Here is a 16,128-nt window from a genome sequence, read left to right on the forward strand (position 1 = left end):
CAGGATTGTACTTGAGGCAGCTAATCGGTCCCACCTTCCGTGCAGCTGCGGCTAGATGGTTATTTTTAGCATGCTCGCTCAATCAGCCTGGGTACGTCTGCTCACCCTGAAAATTACACCTACAACTCCACTGTAAACACCCCCTATGTGATCGCTTCCCCTCTGCCTAAGCGGGAAGGAGCAGGGCTCAGCTTATCTCACTTGCAGGTTGGCTTATTTACGATCCGCTCCTCCCTAAAAGTGACTTGTGAAGGACAGAGAGACCATCTAGCTGAGTACACTCTGACATCTACATGGAGTGGGAAAGGGGTCATGACCCTTGCTCCCCTTATCTTCCATGTCCCCTAATATTACAGGGGAACTCAGCTAAAGAAGTAAAAGAACATTAGACTCATGGGGTGATGTCCTGACTCCACACATCAATGGGAGTTTTGCCCTTGATCCCAACAGGGCTGGGGTTTCACCCATGGCGAGACAGATCCTGAGTAGTGGCTGTGAATGGCACGCTAGTGAAATACCAGTTAGAGGCGGGCAGGGAGCGGGGAAATGCAGGGTCAAATTGTGCCAGATTCTAAGAGGGGCATCGGCCTCCTGAATTTCAGCACTGACGTGACTTTAGCTCTCTGCTGGCCTGTACAATGTCTCCAGTAGAAGGAGAGGCAGAAAGTGCCAGTGCTGACAGATCACGTCTTTGTAAGAGATCATCCGCTGTATCTCCTTATTGTCCCAGGCAGGGCTTTGACTCATCGTGACAAGTGGGTTCGTGCTCCAGAAGTTTGGACTTGCCTCTATCCTCTCAGCAGCTTCCTGTGTAGCAGCCAGCTATCCAAAGCCTGCCTGCTAACTGGAGCAGATCCAGAGATCAATACCACTGAGTTGCTTGCTTGAGTGAAAGATCCGGGTGTTTCCGCTCCCAGGTCCGGCACAAAGATGAAGAATCTCTTTGCGGTCACCTTGCTAATCGCCTGCAGTGAGTACAGCAAACTGGTGACGCCCTAGCTGACGCTAATTATGTGATCGCCTCTGCCCCGTAACCAGCGTCCCCCCTCAGAGCAGAATCCCCAGCATCAGGGCAGTGCAAGTGAAGGTCAATGCCTGGCACACCTGGCCGCAGCTTGGGGTCTGAACGTTGGGTTTACTCAGCCCTTACCTGAGGTCACTGGGAGCTTTACCCAAGTGAGGCATATCAAAACTTCAGGCCCCAGCTCATGCATGGCTACACACATCTCTGTGTAAGGGCAGGGGAGAGCAGGGCCGGTGCAACCCATTAGGTGACCTAGGTGGTTGCCTAGGGCACTAACATTTGGGGGGCGGCGACCGCAGCGGCCGGATCTTCGGCCGCCCCGTTCATCGGCGGTATTTTGGGGGCGGGACCTTCCGCCGCCTAGGGCGGCAAAAAAGCTGGCGGCGCTCCTGGGGGAGAGGGTAAGGTGTTCACCTTGCCCCTTGCATTGCTGCACAGGGGCCTCTTGCAATACAAGTCCCCGCACTCCAGGGAAGGGCTGTGCATTCCCGCTCTCCCACAGGAGAGTAAGCTGGAGAAAGGGGGCAGGGAGGAATTGGTGCCGGTCCCCAGAGCAAGAGCAATGCAATTGTGGGAAGCGTCTATGCCGGTCTAAAGGCTGGAATGAGGATTGTGCATCCCCTTTGCAAGGAACACACCACTAGGGGGCACAAGCTCTCTGGTGCCCCGTGTAGAGCAGCGCAGCGCCACAGCACCCCCTAGCAAAGGGCTGTGGCATTAGAGCCACATGCTAACCCCCAGTATTCAGCTCAGCGTTTTTTCACCAATGCAGTGTGCTCCCCATGTGCACTAACAACAGGAGAGGGGAAAGTGATCTTTCCTTTAGAGGAAACCATCCTTCCTAGTGCTCTTGCTGGTTTGCAGGTCTGTCTGGAACACAGGGGAGCCTTCTGGAGTTTCGAAAGATGATTAATCAAGCCACGAGAAAAAGCGCCATCCTCAGTTATTATGGGTACGGCTGCTACTGCGGGTCTGATGGCAGAGGGGAGCCAAAGGATGCGACAGATTGGTAAATTGCCACTAGATTTTTTTTTAAAATATATCATTCCTCAAGCAGCACTGTAATCCCATGGGACTGGTCAAATGCACCTTTGCAAAACACCTGCCAAAAAAACCACTCACCTTGTCAAGCCCCAAGATTCATAAAGGGAAAAGTCCCCCAGGGCCTGTCACGGTGAGAGAAGGGGCTCGTGCTTAAATATCCCTATAAAGTGCAGTAGAGTTTACTATCAAGGGTCCTTTGCAGGAGACCGACTGGATGGAAAGTCTCTTAAGACGCTCATTGGCTTCTGCAGAAAGCTCGGTTTCTACCAGCTACTCACCAGGGCATTTCTGATCTTTAGTTATGGATCCTCAGATATGGCCGTGATTCCGACATGAACAAATATATGTATTAGTGGGAATGTACCAGATAGGAACAGTAAATCTAACAAATGCTTAGACAATGACCAGACATGCTTGCCTAGAAAAGATCGGCTATACTGGATGATAGTCTCTTTCATTGTAAGCAGACCTTTGACGTGTACCTCTGCTCTTCCTTCTCCCCGGAGGTGCTGCCGAGCTCATCACTGCTGTTATAAAAGGCTAAAAGCTAATGGATGTTATGGGAACAGACAGAGATATAGTTACACCTACAAGGACGGGGACATTCTGTGTGGTGAGTTCTCTCTCCTTGGTCAGGTTGGGATGTGCTTTGCTTCTACTCTCTAATCAGCACACTGGTCTGGTTCTTCGTCTTTCTCGCTCGGTGTCCTCCTTCCAAAGGGCCAAATGTTATCATTGATCCAGAAGAGAAGGGTTCGAAGGGGAGGGCAGCACCAGGGTCCCTGGAAGGACTCTGGCTCTCTCCCCTTGTGTCACGGACCCAAGAAGTGAATTAATGGCCCATAAGTATTGGAGTTGCCACACCTTGATTCCTTGAAAGCCCTGGTCCAGCTCCTGACCCAATGACTTCGGCCCCTCGGCCCGCTGATATAGGTTTGAGCATTGGCCTGCTAAACCCAGGGGTGTGAGTTCAATCCTTGAGGGGGATTTTTGCCCCAGATCCCCATTTAGGGATCTGGGGCAAAAATCTGTCTGGGGATTGGTCCTGCTTTGAGCAGGGGGTTGGACTAGATGGCCTCCTGAGGTCCCTTCCAACCCTGATAGTCTATGATTCTAGGTAAATTGGGGTCCATGCAGCTGACTGTAAGGGGGTGTTAGGAGCTCACTTTTTAAGATCTCATCCAATCAAATGTAACCTATCAGTAGCAGTACTTCATACCCGCTTTGCACTCACACGGCCCGAGTGTAAGTGACTCCACAGGGCCAGCGGGAAGTCAGGCCCTGAGAATTAGTCACCTTCCTCCTTGTCGCAGCGATTGTCCCATGAAAAACGTGCATCTCTCTCTCTCTGTTTTGGCAGCTTTGGGGAGCTGGTGCGAAGAACAGGTCTGTGACTGTGACAAGAGCACTGCTCTCTGCCTGGAAAGGAACCTGAAGACGTTCAACAGCCGCTACGTTCGTTACCGAGACAACAAGTGCACGGGATTCACACCCAGGTGCTAGGGGCCATCCTGTCCCCAGCACATCATTTTACTGACCACCCAGATGACAAGAGTTTGCACTTGCTGTTTCCCCAGGACCAAGGAGCCAGGAGCCAGGAGTGGGACTGTAGAATGGACTGTGATCTCTGAGTGCTTTGCTGGAGAGGACAAGAGAAATTCCAAGGAACTGCTTGTAAATAGTCCAGCAGCTCTACCTTAAAGCGGGTCACTAGCGCAGAGCAGACCGGAAGAGAACCACATCAGATGGCCGGAAGCCAATATAGGAAGGACGGTTGAGACACTGGACTGGTTCAATTCCTGGCTCTGGCACTGACTTCCTGTTTGACCTTGGCCAAGTGCAGATTTTTAAAGGCACTTTGGCACCTAACTCCCATTGGAAACCATAGGAGTTAGGTGCCTAAGTACCTTTATGAAGCTGGGCTGTAATCACTCTATGCCTCCGTTTGCCCATCTGTAAAATGGGGATAATAGTCCTTTCTTTGCCTGTGTATGTAGCGTGGGGGACTGTCTCTTCCTATGTGTTTGTACAGCACCTAGCATGATAGGGCTTTGATCTCAGTTTGTCCCAAAAGTGCTCCTGGGATATATTGAATACTACAGTACTAAAAATGGTGACAAGGGACCATTTGGTTGAACTGGGATTCTCCTAGGATTACTGGCATAAACTGCCCATTGTTTAATGTTCTGGTTACAGATTCATTTCCTTCACTTTAGTTACCATGCTATTTCCTTTCCTTTGCTTCTAAATAAAGGTGAGCAGAACACCTTATTCTGCAGCACGGGACAGTCTGTTGAACTGATCTTTTCCCCCTTTTTATATATATTAGAGCAGCGTTTGTGCAGCACAATGGGGCACGGCTCTGATTGGGTATTGCTGTGAAGGCTAGTGCAATACTAATCATAAAGCAGCCCTCCAGGCCATGACCTGGCCCACTCTTACCTTCAGTTACAAGCATTGTCGGGAACCACTGGAGCCAAGAGACCTCTGGAATGGAAAGCAAAGGGCTGACTGATTTCTATACCTGGCATCAGCGCTCTTTTGTGGAAGCACCTCAGGCAAGGATGGGTGAGGCTACACACAGAAAGTGGTTCAGTTTTTACCCTGGGCAGGTACAAAGAGAAGATACAGCTTAATATTTCCCCCAAACCAGCAGAGAAATGTTCTGGGAACAAATGCCTGTGTCCTTTCTGCCTTCCCATGAGCAGTATCTCTAGCAACAGCAAAGCGACACATACCCGTGCAAAGGTGGAACTGCATGTAGAGAACAGGGGGCTGGGAAATGCATAAAGTTCCTGTGTTTGTGTTTATAAGAATGCACGCTGTAGACATTCATGCCCATTTTGGGTACCTCAGTGCACGCTTTGGCACAGGAATATTTTGCATGCAAAAGTCAGGCACTGAAGTTTGAAAATCTGATCCATGGGAACTCATTTTTAGTCACAGTCACACACACTGATCCTGGGAGGACAAGGCACCTGTTTTGCAAAACGTTCTGTGACAACAGGCCCGTTGTTGAGACTCAAATTGTGGGGAAAACGTTGACTGCGGGGTAGTTTTGCATTTCACAATGCAGCTCTCACCCCCCATTTAACCCACAGCAAAAACATGAAGGCCCAATTCCTGGGACCTCTAGGGGAGTTAGGTGCCTAACTACCTTTGCAGATCTGGGCCTTAATCCCTACAACAACAGTGTCCAGGAACCCAGACACGCTGCTGCATAACAAATACATTTTGATGAGAACTGTAAATATTTGCTTCTCCCATCTTTCTGTAGTTTAATGAGGAGTGGCACTATGGAATGGCCATATAACCAACAGCAGTAAAGGTGCAGTTAGTCCTGGGCTCTCTTTAAGCTTTAGTGCTTTCTGTAGCTGGACAGTTATTTTCTTCGCTAACCTCTCTCAATTGAAATGAAGCGTTTGCCTGGCATCCCGTTACTTTTCCTGTGCTGTAAGTAAATCCCCGTTCTGTAACATGTTTTTAACTCTCCTGATTGTCCTGTAAACTCTGACATTGCCTAAAAGCTGTTGTCATAAAAAGCCTTAATGGTTTGCTTGAGACAAAGTAGTGCAATGGTGTGCAAACTGAGGGGGGGGGGGGGCAAGAGGTTTGCGGGGGAAACTGGGATCCTGTGGGTGCTGCAGGACCTGCTGCCATAATAGCAGGAGTGGGATGAAAATAGAGTGGGTATCGCATGGCGGGACGGGAGTGGGATTGAAAAAATAGTCCTTCCGCACCGCAAACACCACCACCACCCTGGCCAGCAGCTGCTGCTCTCCAGCTGCCCAGCTCTGAAGGCAGTGCTGCCGCCAGCAGCCACATAGAAGGTTTACTTCAGATTACAAGTAATGGGCAGGCGGGTGCAACGAATGCCGCGAATGGTAAGGGGGGGACATGACTGGAAAAGTTTGCACACCGCTGGTCCAGGGGCTGAGGCCCTGGGCTGGAACCGTAGAGAGCTGGGTTCTAGTGCGGACTCTGCCACTGACTGCTGTCCTGTGCCGCTGGTTCCCCCCATGTCTGTCTTGTCTCCTTAGCTTGGGAGCTTTCCAGGGAAGATGCTGTGTACGTACAGAGTGCAGCACAACCGGGGCACAATTAACTTTATCTGCATCAGGTCAGGAAATGGTTCTCCTCTCTGGCACTCCCGCCATTCTGCGGAGGACACTGCAGCCCTGGACTAACTGGTGTGGAAAGGACCCGCAGTAAATAGGAGAGACACCGGGGAGCTTTGGGTGAGATTCATGATGAGAGCCCTGCGTTCTGAGAGGATGGAGCTCCCCCCACACCTGCCTACAGAATGATCAGAGAGCCAGGAGTGGCTGCAGTAGGACTGACATGGGAGGCCGGGGGTGTTTTTCCCTGATGTCCCTTTAGACACAGTTTAATTATCCCCAGCTCTTTGGTTGCAGGCCTGCCCTTGGCGTGCAGTAACCTGATTCAGTTTGCGGACATGACTAAGCAGATGACTGGGAAAAACGCCCTTCTGAATTACAATGGTTACGGATGCTACTGTGGACTGGGAGGATCCAAACAGCCACTAGATGAGACCGACTGGTAAGTCAGAGCACAGGCGCTAAGGGCACTGGGAAGTGCTACCACCGTTCAGCGCCCCCGCTGCCCTCCTCCCCTCCAGAACTGGAGTCGTCAGCATGGCCCTTGATTTGTTACTGAGGGCAGCAATGTGAACAAGTGGTCAGAGCACAGGACTGGGAAGCAGGAGAGCTGGGTTCAATCTGCCCACGGGTAAAATGAGGTTACTGCATGTCCACTTTTATTAAGAGCTTTAAGACGCTTGGTAGATACCCACAAAAGATCATTGTGATTATTATTTAGTTCAGTAGCAATCAGTCAGAGTGTGTTGACCCTCTCCCACCCCCCCAGGAGTAACTATTCTGTCAGCGTGCATTGTATAACTAATGGCATTTACTTTCAAAACCCAGTGGCATGGCAGGAATTCAGAGAAGGGGGGCATTTCAAGGGAATCAAGGAACTGCAAGGGGAGATTGGCTCCAAAACCTGCTTCTGACTCACTTGTTCTTCCACCTTTGGGAATGGTGTCATTGATAAAAGACTCTGCCATGTCTCTCAGCTATGTAGGCGAACATCAAGTCTGAGGGACTCATAGGTCTGTGGAGTCCAAAAATAATCTCATAAGGAGAGTAATGGACAGTTGAATGCCAGCAAGCGTTATATGCAAAGACAACAGAAGGTGTCTTCATATCCCAGTCTTGTTGGTCTTCGCTGACTCTATGTCCAAGCAAGGTGATGTGGCTCCTCACAAACTGATAGGTTTCAGAGTAGCAGCCGTGTTAGTCTGTATCCGCAAAAAGAACAGGAGTACTTGTGGCACCTTAGAGACTAACAAATTTATTAGAGCATAAGCTTTCGTGGACTACAGCCCACTTCCTCGGATGCATATAGAGTGGAACATATATTGAGGAGATATATATAAACACATACAGAGAGCATGAACAGGTGGGAGTTGTCTTACCAACTCTGAGAGGCCAATTAATTAAGAGAAAAAAGACTTTTGAAGTGATAAAACAGACTCCAACGAGAGACTGCTGAGCTGGAATTGATATGCAAACTAGACACAATCAACTCAGGATTGAATAAGGACTGGGAATGGCTGAGCCATTACAAACATTGAATTTATCTCCCCTTGTAAGTATTCTCACACTTCTTATCAAACTCTCTGTACTGGGCTATCTTGATTATCACTTCAAAAGTTTTATCATAATCCTCAGCTGCCACTTTAATCAGCTGGTATCCAGATACCAAATCAAAACTACTCATGTATTTTACTCCTGGGATTTTATTCATTTGAGTGTATCTGATCTGAGGGGCAGTTACTAGCTAGTTTGAAGTGTCCGTGAATTAAGGCTCCTGTCGTCAACACACATCCTCAAGTCTTCATTGGGCTTTTTCACAACTACAGTTGAGGATGCTCAAGGTGATGCAGATTGCTCAAGGAGACCCCCCCCCTCCAGCTCTTTCAACACTACCTGATCCGCTGTCTGCACAGATCACGCCGGCATGCCTAAAAAAGCATAGGCCTCTGACTAGAGATCAAATCTCTCCTGAGAACACTGGGTAATGACTCAGCTACCAGGCATTAGTTACAGCAGAGAAACAGGAAATCGATCAAAGCAAATGCTGCATTGTTGGGAGGCAAACAGTGAGCGGCATTGAAGCATCCCCTTTGTTGGAAGGTGAATGGCAAGGGGATGCGTTTAACTCCACTTTCCCTGAATGAAAACAGGGAGGATGTTCTGCTAGGAACATGTGCTGTAGATTTGTGAGCCCTTCGGGGCAAGCCCTGGTCTCGCTGTGTGCGCAAAGCATTTCCCCCCCGGTGCTCTGATCTCATTTAGGGACCCTGTGTGCTACCGTAATTCAAATAACAACTAGTCACGTTTTTCCTGCCGCCCCCCAGTGCTGTACTAATGCTGACTCTGTTCATACAAGGTGCTGTCATGCTCACGACTGCTGCTACAAGAAGACGTTGACACTTGGCTGTGATCCCAAACTGGAATCCTATTCTTACTCCATCCAGTCGGGCAACATAGCCTGCAGTAAGTGAGACTATAGAGCCCAAAGCATGAACTGAATAGCTTCGCTCTCCGTAGAGACAGGCGGTCTCTGGGCCTCGCTCCTTCTGAGCACCCTGGAGACTAGCAGGCTGGAAAATGCTATTCAACTGGCTAACAAGTGGAATGTGCTTGAAATAGGGAGCGGGCTGAACAGATCCTGGTTGTGATTATTCTTCAGGTGATTGGTTAAGCAAGACAAGCTTTCCTATGGGTGAAACTCACCCCACCCAGAGGGGTCAGGACGAGGGCCTCCACACTATTTCTGCCCCACTTATACCTTGTTTTAAAAACTTAAGCGGCGCAAAGGCCTTTTGGTGGCCCCAGGCTGTGGGGTGAATTTCACCCTGAGCTGAGTACAGGCCCAGGGCCCTGCTGCACCAGAGGGAATACTTCTTCTAGAGCAACTCAGAGAAGTTGGCAAACTGGCAGGCTGTGCGCTCCCAGCTGTGTCACAGGCAGCGTGATTTCTGGCTATTGTCTATTGCCAGGAGGCACTCACCCAGGGAAATTCAGCTGTCACTGGGTGCATAGGAGACGTGCCGGCCTTTTGCATCTGTGCAAGAAAGGAATTGAGGACGTTCCTCAGCACGGCGTGTGCCTGGCTGCTTTGCCGCCAGCACAAAGCGGGGTGCTCCAGACCGGCTCGCATCGTTCCACTCTTTTCAACAGCAGCATTTTCAAAACAAACAGAGAGACGTTCACCGCAGGCCCCCTGCACCTAGTTATGGAGTCGTGATCTTCCTGTTTGGTAAGAAGCTGTATGCACCATGTAGGTTGTTATCACAGACACCTCTGTAAAGCAGCAGTAGAATTGGTAGGCAAGGGGCCAAGCCCAAACCCACTGCAGTCCATAGAAAGATTCCCGTGGACTACAATGGGCTTTGGATTGGGCCCAAGTGACTTTCCCACACATAGGATGGCTTAGCTGCAATACTCAGGCAGTCAATGAGAGGATATGCTCCAGCAGTTAATTCAAGATAATTGCCCCGGGCTCTCTTGTACTGTTCTCATGCTTCCCTGCTGGTTTATTTTTCAGGTGGGGAAACCGTCTGCCAGAAACAGACCTGTGAATGTGACAAGGCTGCGGTGATGTGTTTCCAAAGGACCGCCCACACCTTCCACATAAAATATCTCTATTACCCAAACATCCTCTGCAAGGGACCCTCTCCCGCGTGCTAGGCCCACAGCTGCCCTAGTCTCCGCGCTCTGCAGTGCCAGCCCCATCTCTTTCCTGCGCTAGGTGCTGTTCCTTTTTCGGCAAGATCTTCCAAGTTCTAGCAGCTTTCCTCAGCAGGGTTCTGAGCCTTTCCATTGACTTCAATGGATTTTGGACCAGGCCCTGTGAGTACAAGCAATACCTGCCCCTACTAGTAAAAAGAAAAGACAGCTTCTAAAATGCAACCAATGTTTTCAGCTTCTAAGAATCAGCGTGAAATTCCAGCAGCTCTGCTTACCGGCTTGGGCCATTTTGTATGATTTAACTGCTGATGGAATATCTGAAATAAACTTTAGCATGATAGCTGTTGTCCTCTTGTGTCCTGTTATACCAAGCTGAGCTCTCTCGCTCTCTCCCTTCTCCAATGGCAGAGGCACAGCGAGGCTTGGTTTTAGTGCCAAGTCTTATTTAAGACCAGCTGGAGAAAGATTCTCCAGAGACAGAGCGGGTGGCTACGCGGGCTTGCAGCAGTAAAGTGGGAAAAGCTGCAGAACTGGAACACTGGACTCTGCCTCGAGGTCCTGAGCCAAAGTGCGTCTAAATCAGGCTTCCCTGGGCTTTGGGTTAGGCCCAAAATCAATGGACAAGCTGGGCCTAAAGCTGTGCTGGGGAGATTAACGATGTGCTGGAGTGTGATTGGATGCATAAACCCCACACTAGTTTAGCAAGGGTTAACGGGCCCAATTAGGCCCCTGGGCAGCACCTGGAGGGGTGTTAGGCAAAACTGGTGATCAAATCCAGCTGGGGAGGAGTGGGCTCTTCATTAAAGAAGGAGCACCGGGGGCGGGAGGCCTAGTAGGAAACCAGCTGGTAGTTTCCTCTCATGGGCTAAAGGCTGAGAGAAGCCTGGAGCCAGAACTAGAGATGGCTGAGCCAGGAGGAAGCTTGGGGGGGGCATACTCTGAAATAAGAGCAAGGAAGAACTTTGCAGGCATTAGGTAGAGCCCCAGCAAGAGGCCTTGAGGAAGGAGGGCATGGGACTGGGAAAGGAAGCCTGAGAAGCTGAGGGGGTCTGGGAAGGCCGCTAGAGACAGGGCAACAAGAGATGGTGAGTCTCACTGCGGTAGGCCTGAAAGAGGGTTTAGTCCAGAGTTGACAGACCGAGGGAATACCAAGCTGGCAAGTGAGGAGCGTTTCTCTCCATGGTGAGCCCGAAACACGGTTTGGTAAAGTCCTGGGAGTTAGTTGAGTGGGACTAGAAGTACTCGAGCTTTCTTTGAGTGATCTACATAGACGATCCCAGGTGAGGACCCTGTCGGTCCTAGTTAACCCCAGGAGAGGGAGTGAAGCAACTGGAACTTGAGTGGAGTACCCTGAAAGGGCTGTGGAACTAAAATGTGACCTGGCTAGAGAGCTGAGTCGGAAAAAGAGGCAGGCCACCACAGAACCAGGAACAACTGTCAGCAGGGGGTGCCGGAGAGCGAATCTGCTCCTCCCCAACCAGCCACGAGGAGCCATGCCAGAGGTGAGTCAACCCTTCGACATGGCCATTTCATGTTCTAAAATATTTTGTGCGAAGACTAAAATTACATTCCAATAGCTCAGTGACAACAGCCTCCTTGGCCCTGTCCCCATGAAGGAAAGAAGTGCTCTTTAAAATCGAATTAGCTTAATGGAGTTACCTTAACATGATTGGAAATGTCCTTTCACACCCAGGTGGACACAGTTTAACACCTTTACAACTCTGCCAACTGGCTGTGTGGCTGCCCCACAAGGCTAACGCCACTGAACTAACTCAATTTTAAAAGCACCCTTCTTCGGAGTCCAGACAGACCCACCCAGCATCACCAGCATTATTCCTAAGCACTCTGATATAGGAAGACAGGCCCCCACAATCATAAGATTTGCATCACAATCAAGAGATTTAAAAAATAACAACATTGGGGCTTTTTTGTTGCCCTTCTGGTCTTTTCAGCTTTTCTCTACAACCATGAGAACTAGAAACTTACTTTCTCTTAAATTTCCCTGAGGGACTCCTTTAAATAATCAAAGGTTTGGCCGGATAACATCATCTCCTCGCAGTTGTTCATGTCTCCTCTATGGAAAAACTTATAAAATGATTGCATTATTTATTTTGACGTGTTGCCTAACCTCTTAGGCCCCAAGTTAACACTGGGATATAAAGCGGGGAAATAGAGTTTGAAAATGCTGTTTGCTGGTGGGTTAATGATCTAACAGAACACCTGTATTACAAACATTTTATTAGCAAGGGATATGTTACAGTTCATGCTGCAGCTAACAAAGTTTGTAAGAGGGGAGCATGGATGGCTGAATCAGACACTTGAGAAATCATCTCTGGGGTTTCTTAAGCATGGAGTGCTTTTAATGGAGATATCCTATCTCCTAGAACTGGAAGGGACCTCGAAAGGTCATCGAGTCCAGCCCCCTGCCTTCACTAGCAGGACCAAGTACTGATTTTGCCCCAGATCCCTAAATGGCCCCCTCAAGGATTGAACTCACAACCCTGGGTTTAGCAGGCCAGTGCTCAAACCACTGAGCTATCCCTCCCCCTCACAGGATTCATGATGGGGAACCGTCACATTCATTTGGGTAACTCTATCTAGGGTTTATTCTGGACTCCTTTCTTTTGGGGGCTGACCCGGGCAGGTGTCATGCAGATTGATTCAGTTTTGCTTTCTGTCCTGAGTAAAGTGTACAAAAGCCACACGCAACTTAAAAGGGTGAGAATTAATGTCACTTTCAGATCTTTCTGCCTTAGTACAATGGCAATAACATTTAGGATCATAACACCACATGTTAGGAGTATGTTCAAATCCCTAAACCGGGCTTTCATTGACAGCTTTTTTTTGTTCAGTTTCATGGCAATATTATTGTTGATTCAAGGCCCAATCCTGTAAACACTTGCACGTCAGTAACTTTGCACACAAGTAGTCACTGATACTCCATAACGTACTAGTGAACATAACGTGGTACAGACTGAAACAACAAGGTCTTGGTAACATGGACCCAGATCTTCAAAGATATTTAAGCTCCTTACTTCAATTCATTTCAGTGGAAGTTGGGAGCTGAATCATAGAATATCAGGGTTGGACCTCAGGAGGTCATCTAGTCCAACCCCCTGCTCAAAGCAGGACCAATTCCCTACTAAATCATCCCAGCCAGGGCTTTGTTAAGCCTGACCTTAAAAACCTTTACGGAAGGAGATTCCACCACCTCCCTAGATAACCCATTCCAGTGCTTCACCACCCTCCTAGTGAAAAAGTTTTTCCTAATATCCAACCTAAACCTCCCCCACTGCAACTTGAGACCATTACTCCTTGTTCTGTCATCTGGTACCACTGAGAACAGTCTAGATCCATCCTCTTTGGAACCCCCTTTCATGTAGTTGAAAGCAGCTATCAAATCCCCCTTCATTCTGCTCTTCTGCAGACTAACCAATCTCAGTTCCCTCAGCCTCTCCTCATAACTCATGTGCTCCAGCCCCCTAATCATTTTTGTTGCCCTCCGCTGGACTCTTTCCAATTTTTCCACATCCTTCTTGTAGTGTGGGGCCCAAAACTGGACACAGTACTCCAGATGAGGCCTCACCAATGTCCAATAGAGGGGAATGATCACGTCCCTCGATCTGCTGGTAATGCCCATACTTATACAGCCCAAAATGCCTTTAGCCTTCTTGGCAACAAGGGCACACTGTTGACTCATATCCAGCTTCTCGTGCACTGTAACTCCTAGGTCCTTTTCTGCAGAACTGCGGCCTAGCCATTCGGTCCCTAGTCTGTAGCAGTGCATGGGATTCTTCCATCCTAAGTGCAGGACTCTGCACTTGTCCTTGTTGAACCTCATCAGGTAATACCTTTGAGGATCTCGGCCTCAGTATCTGGACGCAGCAGCGTTCGTGTGTTAGAAATGTAGTGGGGAATGAGATTCAATAGCAATGCAATCTTTGAGAGGCAAGACGAGAGCACTGTTCTGGGAAGGTGAATTCCAAGCTGTCTAAGGAGAGCACTGTGGAGTAGTGATGTTCTAGTGTACACTGGAAATCTGCCATCAAACGTGTAAACTCTCTCGGACACCAAGTGAGCATTAAGATACTATCAAATATTTAGAATCAGGGCGTGACCTCTGCTTAAGTGATTAACTTCAATTCTTTCTTGACTTGAGTAGAGAACACTTCCTTGCCAAACCATACCACCAAGAGACGCATCCTTGCAAGGAAAAAGGTTTTGTTTTCTTGGATTCTCATGAGATAAATATTGTACCAGGGATGAGCCCTCTCTGTATGACCCCGATTAAATAGCACCTAGAAAACTGCTTTCACTTCTGAGCACCTAGAGACCACAGAGGCATAGAAAGACTGAAGGGAATTAAGAGTTATGAAGGGGTTGGAGGGACTGTCTTATAAAAAGAGGCAAACAGACTCCTGGGACAGGATTCTCCATTGCCCTTCAGGTCATTTACACCAGCGTGAAGTGGGGATTAAAAGCCGCTAATTCCATTTGGTTGCATTTTATACCGACTTTGCACTGGGGTAGCTGACGACACACGGTTCTGGGCATGCGTAAATATTAGTGAAATGGGAGCAAACGTGAAATCTGAATGCCCAGTGATTCCGGATCAGACTGGACATCCGGATAGGTTCCAAGACCAGAGACAGCGCGGTCCAGTGGGGAGGGTGCTGAAGTGGGGTGTAAAGAGATCTGAGGTCTGTGTCTGGATCTGCTGCCAAATCATTCCAGCTCTCCTGCCCCGATGCGCACAGGTATTTAACCTGTGATGAGCTGGGGCCTCCATTTCCCCTCCCACCTATTCTCTGCCTTGGCTGTTCAGACAGCAAGCTCTTCAGAGCAGGGATGATCTCTCACTATGTTTGTGCTAGGCGCTGTACAATGGGACCCTGATCTCAGTGGGCCATCCAGCCACTACTGTAATACAAATAGTAATAGAACTAGCACGTACGGGGGTCTTGTCCCCAGGCCTCCAAACATTGACACGTTATCCCTTCTGAATATGGTCACCATTTTTTGCCTCATGAGTTCCCCTGATACACTCAGCGCAGAGGTTGCATCACGCTGAACTGCAGGTGGGTGGGAGAGCTGGAGCCAGATCGGGCACATCCAGCTAAGTAGAAGGGTGGCTGGCGTAGAACCCTCTCCAGGAGAGGCGCGATGCTTCAAAGGGATTTGGACATGGCAGCTTGTCTGTAGCTGTGTGGGATTCCTTTGATCTGTAGTGAGGAGCTGTTTGTATTACAGAACTGTTCTGAGATCCAGAACATTGTACAATTTGAACAGGAGAGAAGAGCTGTGGCACCGTGGTTACTCCACTGGGCAGATCAGACCGCTGAAAGGAAGCCACTCAATAGACCTGGTAGGAAGCTACTGCCTTGAGGTCAAGGGGAAAGGGCCTTATGGGAGGGAGTGGCTTGTACTTACTGCCCTTCTCCTAGTCTTATTAAATAATTGCTGCTGATTTTGAGAAGTTGCCCTTAGTGCTTCTATCAGCTGTGTATGGGGGGCAGGGGTAGTTAATATCGTTGCTGATAGTTCTGTTCTTGTTTTGTGCCTGATCTTACAGCTCCTCTCGTGTTGCCTAGCAGGATAAACATCCCTCTGGGCCCTTCTCAGGCAGCTCCCCCCTCCAAACATCTATTCCAATCTGTTGTTTCAACAGGGTTGTATTTTGCATGATCGCTGTGTTCTTTACCACTGGTCGGAGGCTGGAAACAATCTTGGCTGATTGTAGGCCTACCTGACTCTGTGATGTGGCAGCTTGACCACATTCTGCACTGGCAGCGATCAGGCACAAATGGGGTAGCACTGGGAGGACACACACTGCCTTCGCAAGCACCTCTCCCCTACATCAGCACTCCACCATTCTAAGAGAACACAGGCTAGGAACATGCTCAGAGTTGCTCACAGGAAGGCAAACAAGGGATACAGAGCTGCATTGGGGCTGGTTCTAGTAAACGGTGGAGGAGCTCTGTGCACTAGAGGCTAATAATGTTGTTGAGCCTGGCCACAATCATCCAGAACAGACCAGACTTGGCCAATATCGGTGTCGAGGAATTAAATCAATGTGAAACTGTAAATGCACCAGCTAAGCTAGGACAGTCCCCTCTGGTTAACATAAAGAGACCCTCTTCAGGAATGATGCACCTACTAATGTATCTCCCACCCACCTGCCCCTCAAACTTACCCCTCAATTGAACATATTGACTTACCCTTAAACCTACTTGCTCACTTTTCCTTCTAATGAACACTCCAAATGCTTCTAGAGCCCCTGAA

At 49.0% G+C, this 16,128-nt stretch overlaps 2 protein-coding genes across 2 annotated transcripts; both read left to right on the forward strand.

Moving 5' to 3' along the window:
* Nucleotides 1-645: 645 nt before the first annotated feature.
* On the forward strand, nt 646-4,347 carry LOC117868037 (basic phospholipase A2 homolog Gln49-PLA2-like). The gene is made up of 4 exons (XM_034753623.1): nt 646-970; nt 1,889-2,033; nt 2,575-2,681; nt 3,429-4,347. Exons 1-4 carry the CDS (start codon nt 931-933, stop codon nt 3,569-3,571), a joined length of 435 nt encoding a protein of 144 aa, XP_034609514.1. The 5' UTR covers nt 646-930; the 3' UTR covers nt 3,572-4,347.
* Nucleotides 4,348-5,940: 1,593 nt separating this feature from the next.
* Nucleotides 5,941-10,159, forward strand: LOC117868069 (group IIE secretory phospholipase A2-like). Its single transcript, XM_034753663.1, has 5 exons — nt 5,941-5,952; nt 6,109-6,136; nt 6,484-6,628; nt 8,543-8,649; nt 9,704-10,159. The coding sequence occupies exons 1-5, from the start codon at nt 5,941-5,943 to the stop codon at nt 9,844-9,846; spliced, it is 435 nt and encodes a 144-aa protein (XP_034609554.1). The 3' UTR covers nt 9,847-10,159.
* The last annotated feature ends 5,969 nt before the right edge of the window (nt 10,160-16,128 follow it).

The sequence above is a fragment of the Trachemys scripta genome, chromosome 19, assembly GCF_013100865.1.
Source record: "Trachemys scripta elegans isolate TJP31775 chromosome 19, CAS_Tse_1.0, whole genome shotgun sequence".
NCBI lineage: Eukaryota > Metazoa > Chordata > Testudines > Emydidae > Trachemys > Trachemys scripta.

What these genes read in the sequence shown, in the direction of transcription:
- LOC117868037 (XM_034753623.1), top strand. Translation starts at nt 931, where the DNA reads ATGAAGAATCTCTTTGCGGTCACCTTGCTAATCGCCTGCA. An exon ending in CACCTTGCTAATCGCCTGCA is followed by an intron (nt 971 to 1,888) that starts GTGAGTACAGCA and finishes GCTGGTTTGCAG; the next exon opens with GTCTGTCTGGAACACAGGGG. An exon ending in GGACGGGGACATTCTGTGTG is followed by an intron (nt 2,682 to 3,428) that starts GTGAGTTCTCTC and finishes CTGTTTTGGCAG; the next exon opens with CTTTGGGGAGCTGGTGCGAA.
- LOC117868069 (XM_034753663.1), top strand. An exon ending in CCACTAGATGAGACCGACTG is followed by an intron (nt 6,629 to 8,542) that starts GTAAGTCAGAGC and finishes TGTTCATACAAG; the next exon opens with GTGCTGTCATGCTCACGACT. An exon ending in GTCGGGCAACATAGCCTGCA is followed by an intron (nt 8,650 to 9,703) that starts GTAAGTGAGACT and finishes TTTATTTTTCAG; the next exon opens with GTGGGGAAACCGTCTGCCAG.